Raw genomic sequence first — 26464 nt, forward strand, 5'->3', positions numbered from 1 at the left:
ACTGCTTTCAGGCTGAATTCTTCTTCTTTGCCTCCATGAATTCCTCCCTCCACACTTTCATGCACGGGAGAAAATAAAACCAGCAGAGCAGGAAACTCCAAATAGAGTGGAAACAATTTAAGCCTACACAGGGGTTTCTATTAAAACCCCAGCTCAATAATTTAGTAGCTTGGCGTTAGCTCTGGAGTGTGTAAAAAGCAGACCACCACCAACCAGTAAGTTAAATCCAGTGCCTAAAAACATCCTACCTAATGAGACAGTGGCCTGGAGTGGCAGCCAGTCGGAAACTTGCCAAAAGCCAGCATGCCTCATTAAACTGAGCAGTGTGGGGACCCAGGCAGAAACCTCCTCTAGTTCTGAACTTCTCATCCACAGGCAGGTTCTCCATGCAGCCTCACAGCACTGCATAAGAGGCAAAGCTTGCACCTAACCAAGCTTTTAAACAAAAAACACCAAAGGCCCCCTTTTTTCTCCATTCCAATAACTTCCATCTGCTGACTTTTTAGGCTCCTTGTGTAAATACGTGTAACGTCCACTTACGGGTGAGGAACGCAGGAAGAAGCTGGAGCTGACCTGCAATAGGAAAGAGAAATGTGGAGTGGCTTCCAAGCTCTTTGCTACCTTTGGACACGTTCACAATGGCCATAAAAAAAAAGCTGCCTCACACAAAAGGAGAAAGGGTGGAAGTGAGTGTTTCCTACAGTTCCCCTACACCTAGCATTCGGGTTTGCCTGCTGAGGGAGCCACGACAGCTGCACAGCCAGCGACACAACGGGGAGGACTGAAGCTGAGTAATTGTGAGGAAAGGTCAATTTTTACTCAGACTGAACCTCGTATTTTTAACTATTAAAAAAAAAAAAAGGCAACTACATGTTAATTCCTGTAGATAAATGCCAATGTCTCTTTGCAGCTTTCCTCGAAGCAGGCCTAAGTACACACATCCTTCCTGCCTCCTCCCCCTCCAAGCAAGCTCCTCTAATCCCAGTCCTTGTGCTTTTACCTTTCCTGGCATGCAGTCCCATTCCTCTCACACTCAGACAGGTCCTTCATACTCTGAGGGTCAGCCCTATTTACCCACCACAGAGACTAAAACTAGCCTTTGGTAATCCATAATGAGCAGGGAACATGCATAACAATCCACTTAATTCCAATCTATTTAATTTCATACAGTACCAATAAAAGCATCTGGAGAAGGGGAGCTGAGGGGGAGTCTGCTCCCCTGCCTACAGCCAAGGCAGTCCATGCTTTTCAAGATACCCTTGAGGGTCAATGAGTGAATCTGCCTTCTCTGAACAGCTCCCATCAACTCCCACCTCCCTGACATGAAGCCCTGCCAAATTCACCTCTGCAAAATGTTCAAGTCTCAGCCTTCTTGTCATCCCTATCTGTGAAGCTCTCTGGGAAGGCCCAGCAAGACACTCCAGAGCTAGCTGGTCTTCCAGTATCCTACAACCATCTGAGAGTGTTTATTTGAGCCATTGTTTCTGCTCTGTTTGCTTCAAGCCTCCTATACAGCAGGCCACCAAGTTGCAGATAACTTCCCATCAGCTGGCCACTACTCTGAAGCCAGAAGATATGAGAGATGTGAAGCAGCACTGTCACCAGCCCCTTGACAACCTCACCATCAAGGTTTCATCATCACCTATCTGTCCTTCAAACATATTCACTGAGTAAGCTACAATCATCCCCAACTGAGAGGTACAGAAGAGTTTAGAGAGTTTAAAGGCTGGACCTGAAGCCTGTAAAGAAGCAACAGAACAAAGCAGAGGGCAGAGCCCAGCATGTGAGGTCAGAGTCTTAATTCTCATCAAAACAAGAAGTTCTGCCCAATCTGGACTTGAGAAAAAAAGATGGGTTCTCAGTGAAAGGGTGAGAGTTCCTAATGAATATTTTATTTCTTTCCAAAAATCATTCCTCCTGTTAAAGCAACAAACCTGAGGCTTGACATGCCCAAAGTAGAAGACAGGATTTTTCTTCCCTTCCTGTGTTGAAAAGCATGTTTCTTCATGTTTTTCTTTCAGAAGTATAGTATATATATATAGTATATATATATATACTTCTATAGTATATATAGATATACTACATATATATATACATACACTATAGTATATATATACACTTCTTTCAGAAGGATATAAAAATGAACAAGCCTAAAACTCACCTTCCAGCATGACATGATTTTTTAGTACAGCCAGTGATATTCACAATTTGTGCCTTTTTCTGTTTCAAAGCTCATGCCTCTTCTGTGGCTCAGCAGCAGTGGGACACTACTTCATGCCTCAGTTTCACATTTTAAACATGAAATGACATCTACAGGGTTTTTCTTTCTTCAAATAAAACAGATTAATAATTACTTCCAACAACAGGGCAAGATGGATATTTCCCCACTTAAATGGGCCCCAGCACAGCCTCTCCTGCTACACCATTCACACTGTCAACCCATAAGAGTCTCCTCTGCATTACACAGGCCCATTTGTAACACCACACTGGTGAAACACAAAAACAACTGAGGATACTGTCAGACATCTTGCACACCATAAATTCTTGCATTCATTTAAAAATTTTTCTTGGCCCACACTGCCAAGCAGAATAAAGACATTAATTTAGCCCACAAAAAGATTGAGGTCAGCACTGGCCACTGCCCAGTTCTTTTCAAGAGACCACACTGAAAGCAAACCAGTGCCCATATATATACATCTCTTACCTGGCATGGGTTTATAACACCTCTGCCATGGGCATATGAGTGTCCTGAGGTCTTGGAAACAGTGGTCACATCTTGTTAGTTCAGTGACTGAGAATGAAAATTGCAGCTAGACACATTTTCCCTGGGTGCAGAATATGGTTGCAGAAGTTCATTAAACTTGGAATCAAATTTCTAGAGAGGCACTGCTGACATACATAACAAACCAAATACATCTGAGGATGCTTGGACATTCTCAGCTTCTCCACCCCCTCCTAAAATGCCAATAAGGCAAGATGATGGGGGTTTTTTTCCCCCCACACTCAGCAACAGCCTTCAAGAGCTCAAGCAGACATCCATTTGTCCTGTGTCCTTCTGTCCTAACAATTTGCTCTCATCTCCCATTCCCTATGGCTGCTGTTCAAAAATACACAGCTATTAGGGTGCAATCCTCATTCCAGAAAGTTCATTTGCTGGAACAGCACTCGGAGCACAAACAGCCTTTCGTTCACATTGTCAGGTGCTTGACTGGGGTTAAATGAACTCCTTCCTGCAGCTGCACAAAACCCACATCACAAAGTGACAGGCAGGAACATGACTGCATGGAATATTAGTAATGATGTGTTGGTGTGAAAATACTTTTCAATCAACACACTTAAAACTGAAGACAGCTCCTCTTTCTGTACTGCCTGAAAACAAATGTGTTAAATGAATGGCTTTTTTCCCCCTTCCCCTCTCTCTTTGATAATGTCATGCAAAGTCAGCACAATAGATCATGATGACTTCCTGATGATGGGAACATCTTCTGTTTCTCCAACTCACCACATACAGTAAGTGGTAAACTGACTGGGTAGCATCTCTTGCAGTGTGTAGAAAACACAGACACCCAGTCAAGGATCCCACTCTTCAGCTTCAGTCATGAGTACAGCTCGCATGAGTACCCTTCTTCTGTGCCACTGCCACATAAACAATTATAATTTGTATTGCTTATCACATCTAAGATGGAATCCCATGTCAAAATATTCCTTTCACTCCCTCTGTAATTTGTCATTGCTGTAAACAAATGCTAAGGATTATTCTGTCTAAGCATTGCATGGATCACAGTCAAGTCAGAGAACGAAGAGTAACCATTTTAACTGGCTCTAGCACTGAGTTTTAGCAATATTAACAGGTATATCAATGCCCTTACTCCAAAAGATCTACAGTTAAACCCATGCCTTAGTCCCTTAGTACTATAGTGCTATACATGATAGCATAAGATAGGTTACTGCACCTGTAAGATCAAGATTTAATTATTTTGGAAGGCCTTGGGATACACAAAAGCATTCAGAATTCCAAAGAATGAGAAGGTTCATTCTTGAAATTAGCTTTTCCATCTTTATGTAAATCTTTTCCTGCCTGTTGTGTTATTGGACAGGATATGTTTGTCACTACCACACAGTCTGACCTCCACAGCCCACATCTCCCTCACAGCTCCGACTCAAGCCTACCCTGCTTGAGAGCTACCAGCATCCCTCTGCAAACTGGCAGTCCCCCAAGCTTAAGTTATGACTGCTATCACTAACTGTTGCTAAAAAAAAAGAGTCCCAAAGCTACAATTAAAACAATACCTACCTCTTGCCCAGCGTTAATGAACCAGTAGACTTCCAAGTGTTTAAAAAGCAGGGCCCCACTTCACAGAGAAGATGGGCAGCAAAACCTGACAACCAGCAGCCATCTGAAATCTGGTGCTGCAGATGCCATGGCCAGCTCTCCAGTATGGATACGTGTCACATTACAGTCCCATTCTATTGGTCTTTCTTTACTTGTATTTCCCTCAACACCACATATATTCATCATCTTTGCCTAAAGCTAAGATGAACCATTAACCAAGCTGAACCATTAACAAAGGCAGGTGAAACTCAGGGCACTGAGCTGAAGTAATCACAAGCTTAGTTCTGCACCTAAGTTGTTGGGGGAGAACAAAACAAATTTAGTCTTCCTAGCCTCCCTCTTCTTCAGTGGTTTGATCTTCTGTCCCATCAGCTTGCTTGTCTGACCTACCAGCAGGATCATGAGAGAAAATGCACCTTCTTTCCCCCTGCATGTGCTCCTGGATTCTAATTCAGTGTTTGCTGTGGCTGTATCAGACTTAACTGCACAAGATTCTTGCAAAAACAGAAAGAAAAAAAAAGAGTAAGCTTTCTAAACTGTCACCAAGAAAGGTTATAGTATTTTCTAGCTCATTGTCTTTGACTAGTAAGAACATTTTTTTAGAGCTTTCAACGCTGCTTTCCTAGAACAATCTACATCCATCTAAGAAGCCATCTCTAAAATTTATCATGACTAAAAATGTTAAGTTATATTCAAAGCATTAGAAATGCTTCCATACCTATTCTAAATAACAAAGTTTAAGAAAAATAAATAAAAAACTCCACCCAAAGAATACATAAGATTATTGAACCTGTGTGTGCAATGTTTTTACAAAACCTCTCTTTTGTGGAATACAATTCCACAGAAATTAATAAGAAACTCCTGGTCTGTCTTCAATTAGCTGTTCCTGGAAAAGAAAAAAATACATATCTGTTACAGATCTGCTGCCTAAATGATAACTTGCACAACTCTTATTTCAGGCTACCTAATAATTCTGCTACAAAACACAACCTTCAATTTCCTCATTTCCTGATTTTACCCTGCTGATATATCACTTGTTCAGAACATTCCTATATCCAGCCAGAGCTTGAATAACAGCAGTTATAAATGTTCTTTACACTTAGGGTTTCATTTTATCATAAATTTCAGGTTTGTACTTTTAATACATCAAAATGACTAGTTTTAAGCAAGTTGGTTTTCCAATGACAAATAAGCTTCGATTTGAAAAGAGATGATCACTGTCATTAATGAGATGTTTCTCAGAAAGCACTGCCATTCTCATTTCAGAGTGAAAATACTCAGCATCATTACATTTGCAAGCCATCTGCTGTTACTCTCAGCTTCACATTTGGGACCTGATAGCTGTAGGTCTTCTTTCCCAGATGTCCTACAGAAGGTCTTTCAAAATTTTTCAAAAGGGGATGCTACCTTTGCCATATTTAGCCAGAGTTAGACACACTAGAAGAAATTTTCTTCTAGAAAATGCTCTTAAATCTGTTCTCACAGGATGCAAAGGAGGTGAGTTTTAACCATTTCCTACTGCTTGTGAAGTGCTAAAAGGATTACCTAGGACTCCCTCTTTTTTCTCTGAGGAATTGCAGACAAAGATGGGTTCAAGCTCCTTGCCACACTTACACTGCCAGTCCAGCACATCTGACTGCATCAGACCTACCTCCCATGTGCTGTGTAGATGGATACAAGCAAGAAGGCTGAAGTGTGAGATATGCATGGACCAAGCCCAGCAGTTAGGAACTGGGGATTTCTGGACATCTGAGAACCCATTTTGCTCTTCCCCTGACAGTCACAGTTCTGAGATGGAAGTCCAAATCAACTTCTCTTCAAGTGGGGAAACTCAAAGGTATGTTCAGTTCTAATAAAGTCAGTCTGTAATAACCTGAAAAATTGCTGAAAGATCTTTTTGTAGCTCTACATCAGCTCTTCCATGTTTAAACAGAACACGAAATGAGCCAAGTACTTCCCAGTGATGTTAAGGGGAAGATCTACTCCTTCATTCCCAGAAGAGACACTTTAAAGACTGACTCTACTGTACTTCCACAGTGCTGAAGCCCAAGTGTCCCAGCACATTTCTGGAGGTCACAACATCAGCCTTTGGCTTCAGGAAAGCCTCAAGGAAATCTTGAGCACTGTAGATCATTTACAGACTAAGCTCTTCTGAGGCTATAGACTCTTGTTCAAAATACAGTAACAAGAGCACATACCACAATCAGTGATCAATGACTCAGACAGAAACTCAGTGTGTGAGTAGTGGTAACTGATCCACTCTGAGCATTCATTTTCATTGTATTGAGCTGCAGTGGCCTCCAGATTCACAGAAAGTTGAGTATTTCTTTCTCCTTGTTTATGTCTACAAATCTCTAGAATAAATTGATCAAATGCAAGAAGATATTTGAATTTTTGCACTACGATCTGGCAGGATAACTTATACTTGAAAAGTAAGTAGTTCACCTTCAGTTCCCATGTAGCTTAGGTCAGGCATAAGCAAGAATTAAATTCTGTGGACTGGATTAAGCAAAAGGAAAGGCTATGCCCCAAGAAGCCTTTCTGATCTTAAAAACTCTTTAAAAATTCTTTGCCATATAATGTTTTTATGTTGACTTCTTTTACAACAACTACCTGAGCATCTTTTTCAGCTGAAATTAATCTGATTTGGGATTTTGTCTTTTAGACAATTTACCAGTCATTGCGACCGTTCTTCAAATGCATCACTTGCTGTTCCAGTTAAAAAAAAAAAAAAAATATATTATTTCTTGTCAAGTACACTACAGCCTGGCACAGTTCATACACTCGATTACAGTGAATTCTACTACACTGTAATTCAGCCTTTTATCCAGGCTTCTAGAGGTAGATGACACATCCAGTCAGGAACAACACTCACATGAATTAATTAATAGTAAATCATATGTTTCATACCTCTAGAGCAGTGGTACAATAACTAACGTTCTAATAATGTTCTCATATAGAAACATTCACACCTCAATGACACAGAAACATTAAGGAAACCCTACCCTTCACAGAAACCAAGACAGATTACTTGCACTAAGGCTTTGTAATACTTTCAACATGAAGTCATCTCTGCAAATCACATCTGATTATTATCAGAATTCTAATTACAGGGCTGCTAACACATGGTTCACCTAGCTCCATCAAGTCTACCAAGTAGCATCTTTAATTCATCGGTGCAATTCCAAATATTTGCAAATAATACAGGATGACCTATCTAAAATGAACGTCAAACTGCTGAAAAGCTCTTAGCTAACATTCCTGACACCTCCACACCCCACCCCAATTCTCACTTAAAGGGTAGAGTTGACACCTTGAAAATTTCAACACTGAAGCAGGAAGTAATTTTTAAGAAAGAAAGTCTGTAAAGTGACTTTTCCTGTATCGACACAATCCACCAGGGAGGGAGAAGACTATTTTCAATCGACACTAATCCCAGTCTTATTTAAGAAGAGAAATTGTACCATTTTCTATCTTTATCTGACTAAGCCAAACAAGTAAAGCTTTTCCAGTTTCCTCCCCAAGGTTCTCCACTCCCTATGCATCCTTATAGCCCTTTTCTTGTATTATGAAACTCACCTTCCTTGAACATGATGAGAACTGCTCACAGTGTGTCAGATGAGATCATCTCTCAGCCTTGCACAATGCAATCAATATGTTCCTATTTCTCCTGGAAGCACCTTGTGTGATACAGCCCAGGTTGACACTTGCTTTCTTCACTTCTCAAACCTGTTTCATGCCCCAATTCAACATCAAGTCTGCGAATTCTGCAATGAAATTCAACACTTCCTATTCCTATCTGAAGTTTTACAATGTTGGGGCCGGGGATTGTTTGAGATTTTTTCCACCCGGGGCAACACGGTTAGAATAAGAAATCAAATTTCCTAGTTTAAATAAGCTGTTAAAAGAAACTGAATTATATTCCTTCTGATACCTGATAATCATAAGCTCCATGCACTAGTCCTGATGAAAGCGTTACTAAAAAGCTTAGCATACCAGACTTTGGATCTTCAGCGATAGTTTTTTAAGCACTTAAATTCTATAATAGTACAAACCTCTCTGACTGCTAGATGCTTGTTTAATTTTCTACTCTTCCTTGGAAGTTCAGTGGTGGAAAGGATTCCAGTTTAGATCTTTCCTCAAAAGGCCATAAAGTACAAGAGAAACCAAAGGACAAGAGAAGGGGACATGCTAGAACTGATTAAACACATATATTCCAGGAGAAAAATGACATCAAATGACTGTATGTTAGTGCAGCAGATTTTAGACTGTCACAAGTGCAAACAATTTCCTCTTCCTTTATAACTGCTAGATCACTTCATGAAGTTCACGTAAAATAGAGCACTGGTCATCTACCTCAAGCACACACCGCAAGACATTCTATTTATTAAAGTAACAACTGTGAAGCTTTTTCAAGAGCATTTTCACATTTTGATGCTGGCTGGTTAAGACATCACCCCACCACTCATGTATTCAAGCTACCTGCACATCAGGCTGGAGCAAAATGAGCAAGATCAACCGAAGGATATGAAGCTTAACATGTTTCCAGCTTAATAATCCTGCACATTTACTTCTGCATGATGGTGCCTGTTAAGACTCCAGTCTTTATAAACAACATTTCATCTCAGATGAGATGAAGAATAAAGAGCTGGATATATTGTCACAGCCCTCATCAATCAACTTTCAAAATGCCAAAGACTACATTTAAGGCATTGATTTCTTACAGACTGCTATGTTCCCTAGTTTTTTCTAAAAAGCAATGTGGCATTAAATCCCTTGAAAATACAAGTGGCATTTCAACCCAGGTTCTTCCCCATTTCAGAAATATTACATTGCAAGGAATTGTCAGGCTCCTTTCCCTGGATTTGAGGAACTGCTAATTTAAGTCTGTGAACCAAAGGGCTCAATTTTATTGGAAAGTTAACATGGTCTCATCTAGAACATCTTTATATGTTGTGTCAAAACTAAATGCACCTCCATTTTCACTTTTGCCAGGCTTCTTTTAACAGGCTTGCTTTTGATTCTCTGAGCCCTTCCCTTTAATGGGCTAAAAGCTAACTCAGTGGTCTGATCCATATGAGCATATGGGCTTAAAGCAAAGGCCTGAAGTTGAAGATGCATTTTGGATTTGGTAAGGCCATTTATCTTTTGCTGGCCTAATTCAGTAAGGTGGGCATGTCTGCTGAAAACAGATTTCACAGTCTTGGAAGCTCAGGTCTGAAACCTCCTACAGGGAAACCATAAATAACAGGAATGGCAATAAACACCTCACTCAGCAGAAACAAACCAAACCAAAGACCAAGCAAAAATACCTTCACAAAATGTCCCCTTCATTTGAGTTGACTCTCTGAAGGGACACTGCTCAACTGTGACTGGAGCATGGTATGAATCCCAGGCACTTCAAATCTTTCTGCCCAGAGAGGGAAGGAGTTAAGAAAAGTGATTGTGGTGCTTTGCACAGTAGAAACTATGGGTGCTTACAGCAGACATGCACTTCAAGTCTCACTGGAGCCTTGGTTAACAGGATGCTGCACTGCACTGACGTAGTCCCCAGCCAGGCAATGCCTTTCCAAAGTTTCTGGTTCATACCTCGTTCATTCCTGGTGATGGAACAGCTCCCTGCACTTGAGACAGTTTTTCCCTTTATCACTGCCTTCAAGGTACCTTGTCCTTAAATTTCCACCAGGCAATGTCAAGACCTTTACAAGCTGTCCCTACCAGAGCCAGCCCTCTCACCTCTAATGAGACAGGTTTAAAGCCATAGGACCTGCCCTCAGCAAGCCCATCCTTCCCTCAGGGTGGAACAAAACCATGCTGATGACTTCTGCACACCACATTCTGCAGAAGGTTTTGCCACTAGTTGACAGGCACATCTGATAAAAACACATTCTGTGTCATAGAAACAAAGTAGTTGCCATAAAGGTCAAAAAGCTACATGGCATCCATAAAAAAAACCTCAAAATCCCTAAAACCCAAAATTGTTGGGCACACATGGTGACACGAATGACTGAATCACAATTTATGAGTCTTAAATGCATCAGATAAGGTACAACATGCTTGTGTGTAAAAGTGATTTTCTTGTTAGTCTGTCAAATGCACTAGACTTGCTTCTTAGAGGATAATGATTTAACACCTATTCATAATCTTAAATAGCTGAAATATATTGGGAGACATGATGTCATGTATGTATGGCTGCAAAAGTTATTTATTTGCCAAATATTAAGGGATGTATTTCTGGACATCTTAACTACATACTAGAGAAGCCCATTACATTTACTTTTTTGCTGCAAACTGATAAAGAAAGAAAACCACCACCAACAAACCGAAACAAATAAAATCCATACACACATTGTTCTGGAATACGTGTTCAAAATAATGAGCTATTCCCATAGAGGAGTTTATAGGTATGAAACAAGCCATACACTGCAATTTGCTGCATGACAAACCAATTACTGATATTAATGCCTGCCTGGACAAAAGTTGCTTCACTACTCAGAATATAAAAGTAATATTTATTATATTTGAACAAGTGGGGGGTTTTGCCCCCACAGGTGTGTGCCAGCTTAGATTGAGACATTTTACATTTCATCTCGTATTGTAAAAAGTGTTCTGTTTTCAAAATTATTGGCAGCATGGGATTTCTATGGCAACAAAAGCTACAAATAATAATGCATTTATATTTGTTGTTTGGGCAAAGCATGAGAGACTAAGTAACCCACTCTGAAATACATTTTAAGAACAGTGTATCTAGGAACCACATTTGCCTTTAAGGGTACACAGTAAACTTCAAAAGCACATCCCCTTTGACAATGCTGGAAATCTAATAAGAAATGCTAAAGATCTTTTCATTCAAAGTTTTTTTGAAAGGAGCTTAGGTGGCTTTCATCTTCCCTTTTGCTTTCACAGAAAGGATAAGCCCAACTTTTGATGTGTGACTAGTAATTTTTGGATACTTACCTTCAGATATTTTGTAAGATATCATTTTTGAGATGTTTAGTACCTTGTGCACAAAAAAATAATCTTTTTTTTAAGGCACTGAAACTAGACAGAAAATCATGGGCTCTTTCTGAGAATTTAGCTCTGTTCCCCAGCTTTTACCTATTCTACTTGTTTCCTGTTCCCTGTTACTCACCATCCCCTATCACGTGACTCTTGAAAGTCTCTCCCTGCCACCCAAAACACACATCCTCCATGGATAAGGACTTCATGTAGTCTTCATCCTGCTTAATTCCTACTTTTCCCCAGTCATACTTTTAGCGCTGATTAACATTTCCCTTCAAACTCATCTTGTACCTCCTCTTTTTTTTTTTTTTGACAGTGAAGACAACACCTCTTGCCATAAGTAAATCACTCCCTTCCAAAACAAAGCTCATTCAGGTACAAATAACTGTAATTGCTGAAGAAAGGCACCTGAATCAACTACCTTCAATCACATGTTCAATTAATGCTTTCCCCTTCAAGGAAACACTTGGGTAAATGTATTTCCTCTTGAGAGAAAACAGTCACACCAACGTGGAAGCCACACAGGTTCTACATTTAGGAGCAAATATGGATCCAGCCAACACATTGCAAAGAAATTCTGGATAAAGTGAGAAATAGGATGGAAAGTGAAGCTAAGCTGTTTTGCTCCCTGAAGTTAAGGAATGCACAAATGTGTCTACTCAGATCTGCAGTAACTACTGTTATGTAGGCACTCCTTTTTTTCCTTAGCTTATTCTCTTTCCTGTTAAGAACCACTGTAATTCAGATTGTGTGTCAATTACAAACCACCACACTCAGTTATGAGTTATTGAGGACCAATAAATTTACAGAAGTACTTCTGAGTTTTGATAGAATCCAGGAAACCTTTTTTCTGGCAACACCGACAATGAACAAAAGATATTTGCCCTGGGACATTTTGCCAAGGAAAGACTAAAAAAACACTTCTGGCTGCAGGCAGTGAGAGTGTAGCACACTGTATAGTAGGACTATTACTCACTGAGTATAGTCAGTGATAGTCTGAAAAGTGAACATACCTCAGACAAATGGTAGGGTACCAGGGACTGAAGCTCACCAACAGTTTGTAGGGAAGTTAAAACATCAGTCACTTGATAAGTCTGTTATCAGAAGAAAAACACTTTAATGGTTGCACTGTTAAAGGAAGGAAAAGGGAAATACTGGCTACCAAAATGAGGATAAAAGAATTTACTGTCCCAGCTCATGCACACATTATGCTTTTCATAATATCCTTTATTTTCTCTTTCATTTTTACCCTTTACTAGCGGCCAAAGATTTGTGTACATGGCAAAACTAAATCACTGCTGACAAATGGGTGATGCCAAATGGGATTTCCTTTGTCTACACTTGTAACGAGAGACATACCCTGCTCTAGTTCAGCTGCACCCCTCGTTGTCAACAACTGTCACCGGTGGTTCAATTTAGTTCATCGAGCAGATCCCAAACAATTTGGAAAGAACAATTTAAGCCAACTGGGTCCCACCCAGCTGCTCCAGAACACACATGCAGAACAGCCAATGCAATTTAAAAATTATTAGCGAAACGAACACTAAAAACCAGCGGATCTGGCAGAGGGATTGAAAGCATCTGAAGTTACTTAAATGTTGCGGCCGAAAAAAAAAAACAAAACATCTGATTTATCAGTTCCCTGCATTACAGAGTCACCCATTTCTCCATCACTTTGTCAGAGGAGTCTGTTGTAAAGAAGCCAGTGACAATATCAGTATCATAATTTTATTTATTTTAGATGAAAAATAAGCACAAGCTTTACAAACTGGAAGAAAACCACCATAGCTAATTCGAAAGGGACTCTGCCGCTTGCCCTGTAGAAGGCAAGCCCAATTAATGCAGATTGTACTGGTGGAGTCTACAACGACTTTAAATCATGTCAATATTCCCTCTCTCACTTTAAAAGCCAAAAGAATTACAGTCTGCTTGGATTAACACAGCACACTGTCATTAGGCTGGCAATTAAATCCCATTTCTGAGATTGTGTGATCTGAGTCACCAACATCTGCAAATATCTTTACATCTTGTGTAATAGCTGGCCTCAGATCTTGATATACCAAAAAGGCCATTTTAATGGCTCCTACATTACTTTGGACTGAAAACTTCACGATGACAGCAGCTTCTCAAAACAGCCCATAAATCAAATTTATTATTCATTTTGTCATGTGGGGTTTTCTTAACTCTAAGCCAATAGAGCAACAACAAATCAAGGTCAGTGTTTATACTGCATGAATAAAAATTAACCATGTGTTCAAACTTTTTTTACTCTGAAAGGTATTTGGTCTCAAGAACTTTTGACATATGCAGCATTCACCAATTCTTCTACACATCTGGGAGTATCTGAGAAAACACTCTCAAACAACATCTCCTCTCATGCCAGCCTGTCTTGACTTAAAAAAAAACAAAACAAAAACCTGTCAGCCATCCTACTGCTTTCAGCATCAGTAATCACATATGAGAAGGACAATTCAATTGCAGGATGCTCATCCCGGGAATTAATTTAATCCCAAACAGTATAATTCAATATTTAAACAGACCAGTGATTTCCAAATGACGGTTTATTGGTAAAAGCAACAGCACAGGAAGACCTTTTTGCCACACAGATCAGAAACGAGACAGCATGTTATGGGCTTTGAAAACAAGCCTAGCTCTACAAATCCATTGAAGTACTACCTTCACCAGCCATAGATGTTTAGATTACTGTTTCTTTCCTTAAATCAGAGCCTAACCATAAGACATAATAAAATGTATACTATACAGATCTAAATAAGGAATGCTACCTTTAAAAATGTCAGTAATCTTTCATTTCTTCAACAGTTTCTTGCAGCACTTGCCACACCAGAAGAACAGCCACTGTTTACGGCCAGGAATCACAGGGCATGACCAATAAACACACAACCCAACAGCAACCACAACGAAAACCTGGAAACTTCGCTTGAAGTGCACACGTACAAAGTTTCTCTATGGAGGTTGCTTTGAAGCAGACTGCTGCAAGTGACCCACAGCCACCCAGAGCAAGCACCTGCACCCCCAGCATGCAGCCCCAAGCCCTTCCCCACCACAAGAGGACATACAACAGCACCTCCTTAATCCGCTTCACGAGCGCGTTCTGATCGAAGGCGACGGCTTCTGCGCACTGGTGAAGGTGATCCTGGTACCGGAGACACAGCTGCAGCACCTGCTGGGGGTCCAGCTTTTCCAGCTTGGTGTTGGTTGGAGAGGTCTGCCCACTGAGGAGTCCTACAAAGCAAAGGGAGGACCAGAATTAATCTGACTGTTCAGATTAAGTTCAGCTGCGATCCAAGAGACAGCAGAGCAAACCCAGAAGAAAAGATTTATGAGGGGTAGTGAAAAACTAATTCAGAATAATTTATGGATGTTTCCAATTTATAGCAGTGCAAAGAACAGTTTGCCATACAGCCTAGCCCTCCTTGACAGAAACTAAACAGACTCTGAGTGCAGGTCCATAATGCACATCAGCTTGGTTTTCAGGGATACATGAGTCCTGTTTTTTCTCCTCCACAAGCAATCCTAAACTGTGAAAAATGAGTCTTCTCCTAATTTATGTATGCCAGAAGAGGAAGGAGTTGAGATCTGCATTTCCCTAAGGGCACTGGACTCAAACTATTTTCATAGAATCACACTGTCAAAACTAGAGCTCTAAAAATTCACTGGTCCCCCAAAACAAACCTGAATGAAAAAACGATCCACCTTAAGTTAATTTACTAGGTGAAATGTCTGTATTTTGTCCATCTTGCCTTTTTTAAAGCTTCAGAACTCTTTCACCTTCTAAGATTTTTCTTTACAATCTCGAAGACTAACAATGAACTTTTTTGTTTGTTTGTTTAATATGGAATTAAGATCCTTACCTACTTGCATGACCAGGTTCCACAAAAAGGCATTGGACTTAAAAGTGGGTCACTGGTAATATCCAGAGGAGCAGAATTATCCAGAGAAATTTCTCCTGCCCATTGATAGTTGCCTACATAGTGCATCTTGAGAATGTTTGCTGAGCTCAACCACGTGTGTGCCATACTGACTGCTTTCCCCACAGCTGCTGAAAAATGATGCTAAGCTCTAAGGCCATCCTTTTTTTTCTTACTACTTCATTTAGTTACTTTCATTTCATTTTTCTTCAGCATTAGCACAACCTTTTTCTTGTTGGGACACCATCTGTAACAAACTGCACATACACACAAATATGCTTTTCCCAAAACATCCATCAAGCTATGTAAACTGAATCCAGTGACTGCATGCATGTGCCCTCTAGGACTCTCATTTTACAGACCCACAGCAAATGTAAGCAAGTATTAAACTAAGCAATTAAAAAGTAATAAATGCCAGTTATTTGGATTGGAAAAGTTCTTCCAAGAATGTACCTCAGTGGGAAATGGAAAGTAATTTGAATGACCCCCTTGACTATTGGAGGCTACAACTGGTGACATAAATTTCTAGCTAAAACCCAAGAACGATACAGACACCAAGATGTAAGTCAGAAGCATCTTATGAATAGGAGAAACTTAAAACTCTTTGAAAACATTTGAAAACAAAAATGAAAAAAAAACCAAACTAGTGCAGCAACTTCATCGGATACAATGAAGTAGGTTTACTTTTCATCAACACTTAACATCTTATTCTCTCAGGATGCTCAGATACCCTCTGCACAAAATCTTAAGATGAAAAAAAGAAAAAAAGGTAATTTTGTTTTACTAACTTGCCCACTACAACTGTGCTGCCTCAGTCAAGAGATCAGGAGAGTAAACAGACACTTCACCATTTAGTCTCAAACCCATGTATGAGCAACAGTCAAATTATTTTTTATGTTTTGAAAAGAATAATCTCAAACAAAATCTTGGGTTCATCAATATCAGTTGCAAATCTTTCAGCTAAAGTAAAAAGCTTTGATGGGAACAAATCCACTGAAGGAATTAAGACTTTTAAAAAATGTTTATGTTTTGTGTTCTAGTACTTCCTCATTTCATTAATTGTGATCTTCTATAATATGTTGTCAGGATGAATGTCCAAATAATGTTGTCAGCTTTTAATATGCTGAATGTTCACATAGGAATGAAGAGTTCACCATACACCTGAGGCAGTTATCTTGTTTCAGCACTGATCAAATACGTGATGCTATCAACCAACTAATTTTCTTTTATAACTAATCTCTCACCAACTTCAAGAGGAAGAAGAAAATTAAACACTGTTTAGGAGATTTAATTAACTCAAAGTATGTACTTAGGCCAACTGTGCTGGTTTAAGAGTTAACCAGCAGGGGAAATGAACTCAACTCAAAGGAGAGATTATAAGTCAGAATAACAATTTACTAAAATAATACAGTAAGTACAATCATACCAACAAACAATTGGTCTTAACCCACAAAACCCAAATGTATAACCCAGTACCCTGGGGCATGAACAACGTGGTGTTCCTTGGGCCCCGCTTGAGTCCAAAGTAAAGGGAGAGGGGAAGAACCTGCTGGTGGGAGAGCGGTTGCAGTCTGGTCAAAAGTGGTGATTGCAGTGAGATGCCGGGGGAAGAGCTGTTGCAGTCTGGTCAAAAGTGGTGATTGCAGTCCAGTTGAGGGTGGTGGTCTAAGTCTGTTTGAGAGCGATGAGCTGCAGTCTTTCTCTGGATCCCACAGAGTGGTTCCAAAAATGTTCCAAGACTCCAAGATTATATATCCTGCAGTTCAGGCAGGAATGCCCAGCACTTCCCTCAGGGCGGGGAGTTCCACAAAGGGTGTGAGGACAGGAGCATCCTCCTATCTCACAGGCCTCTTAACACCTAGTTTATAGCCTGAGGAGTCAGGCTCTATGGGCAGATGGTGTAAATGGTTCATTGATAACAGTTTCTGGGAAATGGCATGGAAGGCTATAGAATACACAGTTTTGGGTTACACCCATACCATGATGAACTGGTCTCAGTTGTCCTAACTAGGACACCAACTTATGCTGCTTGTGAGAGTTTTGAAGAGGAATAGGCCAAGGACTATAAAATGAGCTAAGAAAGAACATGCTACTTAAACTTATGTACTTAAAACCTTTACAGGTTACATAATGCTAAGAGAAAAATTAATAAACTGTAAGAAGCTTTTAATTCCTTATCCAGAAAAACACAAGCTCAAGTGAAGGGAGACATTCCCTATTCATCTGGAATTCCTTCATAAGAAGGCAGAGGTGGAAATACAATCCAGTACAAATGTTTGGACTAGCAGTAAAAAACAAACGTCATGCTGCTTAAAGATAGACTATGGTATTATTTTGGGAGATGCAGTAAGAAGAAACCAAAGTAACTAGCTTCTCCAAAGATGTCTGGGGTCATGCTGACAATGCCAGAGAACAGTATAGCTTGGTTTCAAATTGAAAGAAAGGAAAAAGTACACCAAACAGCAAAAAAAAACGGCACAAAAAATTTCTGCAGCCTAGCAGAAATTCCTCTAGTCAAAAAGTCAATCCACCATTTTTTGTTGTTCACTGTAACTACTTACTACCCATGCTATAAGCACTAACATTTCTTAACTAACATTCCCCTCCCTTCCACTCTTGTGAGACCCCAGCTGGAGCACTGCATGCAGCTCTGGGGTCCCCAGTACAAGACAGACGTGGATCTGCTGAAGGGAGCTCAGATGAGGGCCACAGAAATGGTCAGAGGGCTGGAGCACCTCTCCTGTGAGGAAAGACCAGGAGAGTTGGGATTGTTCAGCCTGAAAAACAGAAACCTCCAGGGAGACCTTCAATATTTAAAGGGGGCTTGTGAAAAAGAGAGAGGGACTTTTTACCAGGGCCTGGAAGTGACAGGACAAGGGGACAGTAGTTTTAAACTGGAAGAAATTTAGATTGGACATGAGGAAGATGTTTTTTCCAGTGAGGGTGTTGAGGCACTGGAACAGAGAAGTTGGATGTCCAGTCCCTGAAACTGTTCAAGGCAAGGTTGGATGGGGCTTTGAGCAACCTATCTAGTGAAAGATAGTGAAAGGTGTCCCTGCCTGTGACAGAGTGGTTGGACTAGATGATCTTCAAAGGTCCCCTCCAACCAAAACAATTCTATGATTTTATTAATTCACTGTACTTTACTTTTTAGCAAGCCAGGAGCTTTGCTCCAAAAGAGCAGATGGTAACAGTAAGTCAGCTTGAAACCTGATGCAAGAGACAGTGCAACCCCTCAAATCCCAGTGGGGTTTTACCAGGGAAACCCAGGGGATAGAAACGGATGCAGGGCTGGAAAGGACCTCTAGTGCCACAGAATCCAGATCTCTTCCCTTTCTCCTCTGCCCAGCAGCAGGCAGTGAGCCCAAACAGATTTAATGCAATACCTCCTCCATGAGCTCTGCACTTAAGAGACAGCAGTGTACTTCCCTATGCCAACGAAAAACTTGAAACCCACAGGAAAAATCCTGAACTAAAAGCAAGACACAGGAAACAGAAGGGAGTTGAAAAGGGTGTTGATGGTGTCCTTTCTTCCTATATTAACAGAAAGTTGAGGAGATATCTAAGAGGCTCTAGGAATTCAGCACTGAGAAAACTTGATTTTTAGAGGAGAGAGATGGCCAGCACTGCAAACCTTATTTATATGATAATAATATAATGTATTATTAAACAACTGTCCTCTTGAAGATCATTGCTTTCTTCTTCAAGCATTTACCCACATTTTGAGCTCTCCACTGAACAGGGCCATCCCTCAGTGACTGCTTTACAAGCAGCCTGTAAGAGGATATGAGATCACATCTGTTGCAACAAAAATTTATTAGGTGGAGAAACAGAGATCACTGAATGGTCCAGGCTCGCTCCTGGAACATGCAGAACTTGAACCTGGTCACCAGCACATCTCAGAGCAACTAACCATTGAGGTACTACCTCCTCTTCACCAAGGAAAGGGTGTTCCTGTGATTTCTTCTGGGTGATTATCAATCCCTGGCCCTCAAGAGCACAGTTCTTCTCTTAAATGAAAACAGCATCTAAAGCTTTCATTTCTTATTAAATGGAATACTCATTTTTCAAGGTGTTGGGTTTCTTCCAAAGAAACCCCTTCCTTGGGTTTCTTCCAAGGAAGTACACCAGGAATCATCTCTGCACTGTCTGAAACCTTGAGAAGAGGCTGCTTGGCACATGAGTGATACAACATACCCCAATGTGATAAGGAAAGGCAGCATGGGGGGCTGTCGTGTCTTGGAGAAAACAAAAATGGGGAAACAGCTTTAGAGCTTTAGTGCATGAACCAAAAATACTTTGGCCAAACATGTACAGTCCTGGCTATCAAATTACTCCATAAAACAAATAAGATGACAGACCACCTTATGTGTCTGCCACAATGAAAAGAAGTCAAAATCTCCCACCTACTCTGGATACATCTGATCAGTAAACAGCAAGCTGATGGACGTGACAAACAGCAGCTGGGACACAGACAGATTCACATTTCTAAAGCACAGTGGTGCTTTAGAAAAAAATAATACAGCAAGTATGTCGTGCATAGAGAAATATCATATATCACTACAAAGCTAGCTGACCCACAGACTTGACAAATCTGTTATTGTTTCCATATCCCTTGGCAAAGCAGAGGCATGTTAAAACCATTTTCCTCCTACTTAGTCATCTCCTTGTTGGTTCCAGGTCAACATACACTTCCAACAAATCACATCCTACCGAGCAGAAGAAAGCTGTTAGTTTAAAAAGCATTTTTATGACTAGAAGTGAAATTCTTGAAAAAAAGCTCTTCATGCAATACTGATTCTATATAGAGAGAACATAGTACCCTACCATAGTTATGTTCTGCTACTTTAATGAGCAATCCTAACAACTCCTTGAGCACTTTCCAACCTGAAAAGTATTAATATTTCTTTTTGACTTCTGTATTTCCACTTGTCAATCCCCTTTTCAATCAGTAACAGCAGGCATTACAAAATAGGTCCAGAGTTGTTAATTTATTATTACAGACAGCAAAGCACATGATGATATGGTCTCTAGTTTTAAGGCCAGAAAGGGTTGCTGTCATCAACTAAACAATCTTTCTGTGGAATAAGAGAGGACTTTTAAAGTTACACGTTCTTAAATCAGACCAGAAGTCTACATTGCCCAGAATACTGCTTCAAACTTCTGACAACAGTGGACATTTAGGAAAAAACCATCTTTATCAGTTCTTCTTCTCCCTCTTCTGCAACCTTCCTGCCTCTTACAGTTATTTCAGACCCAAAATATTGTGCTCAGTGAAGCTATGGATACTTGAATTTCACTAAAACTTTTTTAAAGGTATATATTTATCTCCATGATATCCTGTGGCAATAAGTATGATGCTTATTTACATAGCATGAAAAGAACTTTTCTCACTTGTTTTACACTTGCTACTCTATAATTATGCTATAACACAACAGAAATCTATGGAACAGGGTGAACTTTATCCCACTGTCTTTCCAAGCTCAAGAACCCCACTAATCAGGCTCCTCTCCCACAGACGACTTAATTTCTCTGATTACTTCTGTAATACCTTCAAATGCCTCTAACCTGAGTCCCGACTTCCCTCTTTAAAAGCCAAGTCAATTCTTCTACAGAGTATAATGGTTACACCTCTAACAGTCCAGTTGCTTTTGTAATGCTACCCCTTTGCAGGACCTGTTGAATCATCAACACCCTTTTTAAGAGCATGCATTATGGTGTGCCGCGGTCCAAAAGGGGAGGATGGGACCATGGCACAGCACAGGTCCCGGACACGAGGGTGGGATGCAGGTAGAATGCTTTATTCACGCGTGCACCCGGTCTTTTATCAGCTCGGGAGGGGAAAGGGCCAGAACATAGGGCGGAGCATGAGACAGACAAGCGGGGGACAAACCAGGATAGGGACACGGGCAAAAGAGGGAGGAACCGGGGAGAGAAGGGGCGAATGGAGGCTGTCCCCTCTCTGCAACTTCTCCAGCCAATCGGCAGAGAAACAGAGGAGCAGGGAGGCGAACAGGCCAGGACATGCCCGGGAAATATAAATTCTGGGGAAGCATACAATGTATGTATTATTACATAATAACTGTAAAGTCTGTATCATGAAGTCCTTTCAATCACTGTACATCTTTTTCCACTTCTGAGATTTTCCCCATTCTGATTCCTGGTCCTTCACAATGGTGTATTGCACATTATGGTGTATTGCACACTCTTCTCCCAAGATCAAGGTTAAATAAAGTAACACATTACACACCACGAGTAGCAATGGCTTGTCAGCTTTACAGAGGCGTTTCCTGGTTCTGGTACCTGTTTCTGGAGGCTTATTACTGTGTACATTACCATTTTTTCTAAAACCTCTTCTATGAACACTTCTCATTCATCCTTGTAAAGAATGAAGCTTTTTTGAAAGTCTCCTCTTAGGACAATCCCACAGACTCTTCAGCAAGCTTCTAGAGAACCTAAAAAGCTTTTATTAAATATACGCAAGTAAAAAGCTGTTTTGAAGGTATTTCTGTTCTGGCTTTCTGATGACTTCCCATTACACCTGCTAGAGTTTGTAATCTGTTGCTCTCCTAACACAAGTTTCTTTTTGCCTGTTTTTTGTCTGTTTTGGTTTTGTGGGGGGTTTTTTGGTTTTTTCGTTTTGGTGCATGGATATCTTTTTGCCTACAGGTCCCTTCACACTGCTTTAACTACACTGTTTCTGCCTCTCCCTTCAAAACCATTTGTGCTGCCTGAAACTTATTTCAATTGTTCCCAGCTTCTCCTCTTGCTCCCCTCATTTTTTATGATACTCCTCTTCATAAAATTAATCCAAGATAGTAAAACTTTTGCAGCTTTTCTATTCCTCATTGAATTTGAGTAGACTACAGTTACTACAGTATACACTAATATACAATTATACACTATATATAATAGAGTAATTTAATTTACCCTCACTAAGACAACATTGGCTAAAGCTTAAAAAGAATTAGTGTTTTTCAAGTCTCCAGAAATTTTTCTGTGTTCGAAATCAACCCCACAACTTCCCTCATTAAGCACTTCTAAAGCTCTAAGGTAGAAGATAACCAGTCTGGTCAGCTTCTTAATTAAAGTCTGGCCTCATTGGCCACAGATTAACTATTACAGTTGCCTTCCCTGTTGCTATTTGCATGGGAAGATTGTTTTGCCAGTACTTTCAAGATTCTTAAGTACCACAAGAAACAGAAAAAACAGATGACATTACATCCCTAAAGACAGAGTCTTGTTTCTTGACCATTGCTGCTTGCACATGTTTGGAGGCAGCAATTTGCCATTAGCTGAAATAGTGAGTTCATTTCCATATATGCTCCATGCAGGAGCACTTTAATATACCTACTGAAAAGAAATAATTGCACATCTATGTGCAGCAGAATACAAGGTATTAAAATATTTGCAAACAGATAATGTAATCAGATTTACAGGGCTCTTACTGACTAAATGCTTTGAATTCTAATTGCATGCTATCTCTCTCATTCTTGAAGACTAAGAAAAGACTAGATTTTCAGCAAAGCCTGAAGAATCAGAACAGCTTTTTTGAGGGTTGTTTTGTTTTGTCATAGGTTTTCTGCTGGTTTGTTTTTTGGTTGTTTGGAGGGGGGGGTGTTGGTTGGTTGATTGTTTTCAATAACACCTGAGTTCAGAAACATCAATACACTCAAATTTGAAAACCCAAGCTGCCCTTAAGAAAAGGGCATATTAGTAGAAGTCAATCATAAAGAAATTGAAAAATAAAAATAAAAATAAAATCATTACAATTCACACAGAAATCTTTAAGCTGAAGTGTGGATAACCACACGATCTCTTTTACAGACCAGTTTATTTTCTAAAAACCTCATTGATAAAATACCTCGTAATAAAATATGTATTCTCCCTAAAAAACCAGAAGTTGGCTTTGTTGCCTGTGTATTTTCAATTCCTTTGAACTTTAATGGGGTAACACAATGGCTGTAGGCAAACTGAATAGCTATTGTATGAGCAAAGAACACATTTGTATTGTTGCAAGGAATGTTGGCTGCAACAGCAGATTTTCTCTCTACTTTGGAGTCGGTACCATGTGATCATTTACTTCTGCATGGGTGACAGATGGGCTGAAGACTCTCATCTTGTCATACCGTTTAACAGGCAACTTTTCTGACCACAGAACTCAAATATGCCTTCTATATGAATATTCCACCTGGACCTCTTAAAGTGCTGTGAGGTATGGCCTGTAAGACATATAAATCAACTCCCCTTTTGTTCTTCCACTATGTGTCTTAAAAAACAAACATTAAGAGGATTCAAGGCATTTAGTTTGCTACAATTCTAAGACAAATCCCCCACACTCTTACAGATTTCCACCTATCAAGGTCACATAACTTACAATAGAAGAACCTCTGATTCAGAGGGGGGGTTGTTGTTGTTGTTATTGTAATTTACACTAAACAAGGATTTGTTTGTGATACTTCTGCTTTCCCATTGAGTCTCATTTTTGCTTAGGACTATATTCTGAAAAGATTTCTCTATATCATTAAAGCTTTCTCCTGTCACATGGGGATGACTATACATAACCAATAAAGTGCACACAATTTTTTGCACCATTGAAGCTTGCAGCTTTTCTCATCCATACAGCAGTTAGCACAATGAAGCCAAATCATGACCAGAACTTTGAAGACTGCTGCAAAACACACGTCTCAGTGATGCAAAAAATTTCTAAATTAAAATTTTCATTTAAAAAGAAGTAAAACCAAAAGAAATCAGAAATGCTACTTCATTTAAATTGTTAGAAACCTGAATGTACAAAAGGAGAAAATAGTACACCATCTGCATGTGCTGAGAGTTCAGTCTGCAGTCACTTAGATATGCCTCTGGAAGCACAAAACTGCCCAGGGTTACACCTTCAAAACGTTGCTAGAGGTTGCCACAAAATTGGAAGCTTCTTTTGAAGCTTCATGTAGGGAAAAAGGTACACAGTACACGCTGACATAAAGCACACAACTGCACTTTTGTCAACTAAAAGCAGCCAAGATCCTATTCAGTCCATCTCCCCACTGATTTTTCACTTGTAGAGAACAGAAGTAATATGGAAAAGAAGCATTTTTGACTACACAGTTGCAATATTGCATGGTCAACTTCCTGCAGCAGACTTCAAAATATAAAAATAGACACGAGGCTGGAAAAAAAGGATGGGGTAATTCACAGGGAAGTGAGAGATGATGCTCTTGTGTTATGCAAATAAACTGTATTTACTCTGTAACAACTTTTTCTTTAAAAAACACACCAAGAGAGACCCGAGACCTACCATCATCTGATTATACAAGCACATCATATCCACAGGCTACAACTGACTCTGTTATTCTAAGTAGTCTGAAAACCCAAAAGCCAAAAGACTAACATCATCCAAAAAGATGAAGAATTGAGACACCAAGAGATTAGATGATTTATCTGAGACCACATGGAAACTGCTGTTCCTTGGCCTAATGATTTCACTGCTAGAACATCCCTCCCCTTCTCTTGCCCTCAAATACCAAATGCCAGTGGGGCAGGCAGCAGCAGAGCCTGCTTTTCTACAGCACCATAAGGGTTGAGCACTGAGCATTGACACAATCTCTCCCACATAGATTTTCAGACATCTAATAAACGTTCATAAAAACCAGAGCTTAATCAACAGCTTCTTCCTTCTGACTCCCAAATTCATGCTCCATGGAAGGGAAGATCCAACTTCCACCTTCCTCATCACACACCTAACCACAGTGCTTGCACAGAAAATTATTCACCCCACTAAAACCACAGAGAACTAATACAGTGGTTTTCTTTTTCCTCTTTGGGTAGCAAAACGAATCAGAGCACCAGAGCAAATACCAGAGTTAGTCCCAGGAGAGGAGACAGGAGAGAGGGAAGAAAGGACAGAGGGAGACTTCTTTGTTTTAGCAGCAGCAAGATGTCACTTCAATTATTTTATGCATGCAAAGCATTGAGTGACTCTCAACTCTACCTGTCCGCCCATCCTCCTAGACATAATAGAATCTTAACTATCTTTTGTATCTCCCTCTCTCACTGCAAAGCTTGGCTGAGATTTGCCAGCAGCTGCAACATTTTCTAGGCTGTAGATGGAAGTGAAAAGGGACAGTAGGATCAAATAAACTCAATTTCTTTTAAACAAAATTTTTAAAAAATCTACAAGTTAACACTCATGTAGTTGTTTCTATTATTAGTAATAAAGATTAGCCTCACAGCAATCTTTATTTTATTTTAGTCAAAAGTGCATGGATATTCATCCACATGACATAGCCCATACTAGCAGAAAAAAAATCCCAAACCCATGTTTTGTGATTTAGAGAGCAGGTGACATGTAAAGTCCCCTCTGAGCACAAGGGCACCCTCACATGAAGCTGAGGTACATTTGCTATTCCACAATAACCAGCCTGAGTACACACATTAATCCAAAGTAAATTCAGTGGGGACAGAGTACACTGTGCTGCTTTTACAAAGAGGTAAAAGCACACACATGGGCAATTACTACAGAATAGCTGAAGTGCTGCAAGGCTGAGTTCACAATGTAGTTTTCTCCATGGGAACTTATTCATAGGCCTTGTGCCTGAGACCATGTTACAGGAAAGACCATTTAAGGCAAAATGGCCAGTCACCTCAGGCTCCGAGCTTACATCTACGGCATGCCCGCAGACGAGGTAGGCTTTTTCATCAAGTACCACCTTTTATTAGACTAACTGACATTGATGTCTGTTAATTTTCTCCAAACTTCTGGGCATTTTCTACAGTTGTAGAAATGTACAAATGTAAATTTCAGAGTTTTGTTTGCAATTTACTGCCACAGCATGGCAAAGCAAAAGACTGATGAACAGGCCATTTACTTACAGATTCAGCAAGTCCAAGACTTCAGTTTTCTTTTCCACACATGGAGAAAAATGTTTTAAAAGTGGTAGAGAAAACTTTAAAGACAGTTTCACTGAAAGAGCTCCTTCTAAGTATGAAAAAGAATCTGTTGGTGAAACATTTTATCAACACTTTTTAATTGCAAACGAAGCACGGTGCTGATGCTGGTAAAACCATCTTTTATATACACAAAACACAAGGTACATATCAACACTTTTTGTTTACTACCTATCAGTTTTGTGTCATCACAAAAAAGTAGACAATTGTGGTATTATTTTTTTATTTCCTCAAAGGGAATTTCTGTATCAGATTG

At 40.0% G+C, this 26464-nt stretch overlaps 1 protein-coding gene across 3 annotated transcripts in view; it reads right to left on the minus strand.

The window, feature by feature from the left end:
- Positions 1-26464, minus strand: part of BORCS5 (BLOC-1 related complex subunit 5) — a 78981-nt gene that overhangs the window by 13143 nt on the left and 39374 nt on the right. For 2 of the 3 annotated variants that reach the window (XM_027709898.2, XM_027709903.2), the window contains exons 3-4: positions 14421-14578; positions 12349-12429 (exon numbers count right to left, since the gene is read on the minus strand). In XM_027709898.2, the coding sequence (XP_027565699.1) occupies positions 12349-12429; positions 14421-14578 (239 nt within the window). The remainder of the gene's footprint in view (positions 1-12348; positions 12430-14420; positions 14579-26464) is intronic. The other variant, XM_027709900.2, reaches the window with a different exon arrangement.

The sequence above is a fragment of the Pipra filicauda genome, unplaced genomic scaffold (assembly GCF_003945595.2).
Source record: "Pipra filicauda isolate LSUMZ 115617 unplaced genomic scaffold, ASM394559v2 scaffold530_size479538_pilon, whole genome shotgun sequence".
Lineage (NCBI taxonomy): Eukaryota > Metazoa > Chordata > Aves > Passeriformes > Pipridae > Pipra > Pipra filicauda.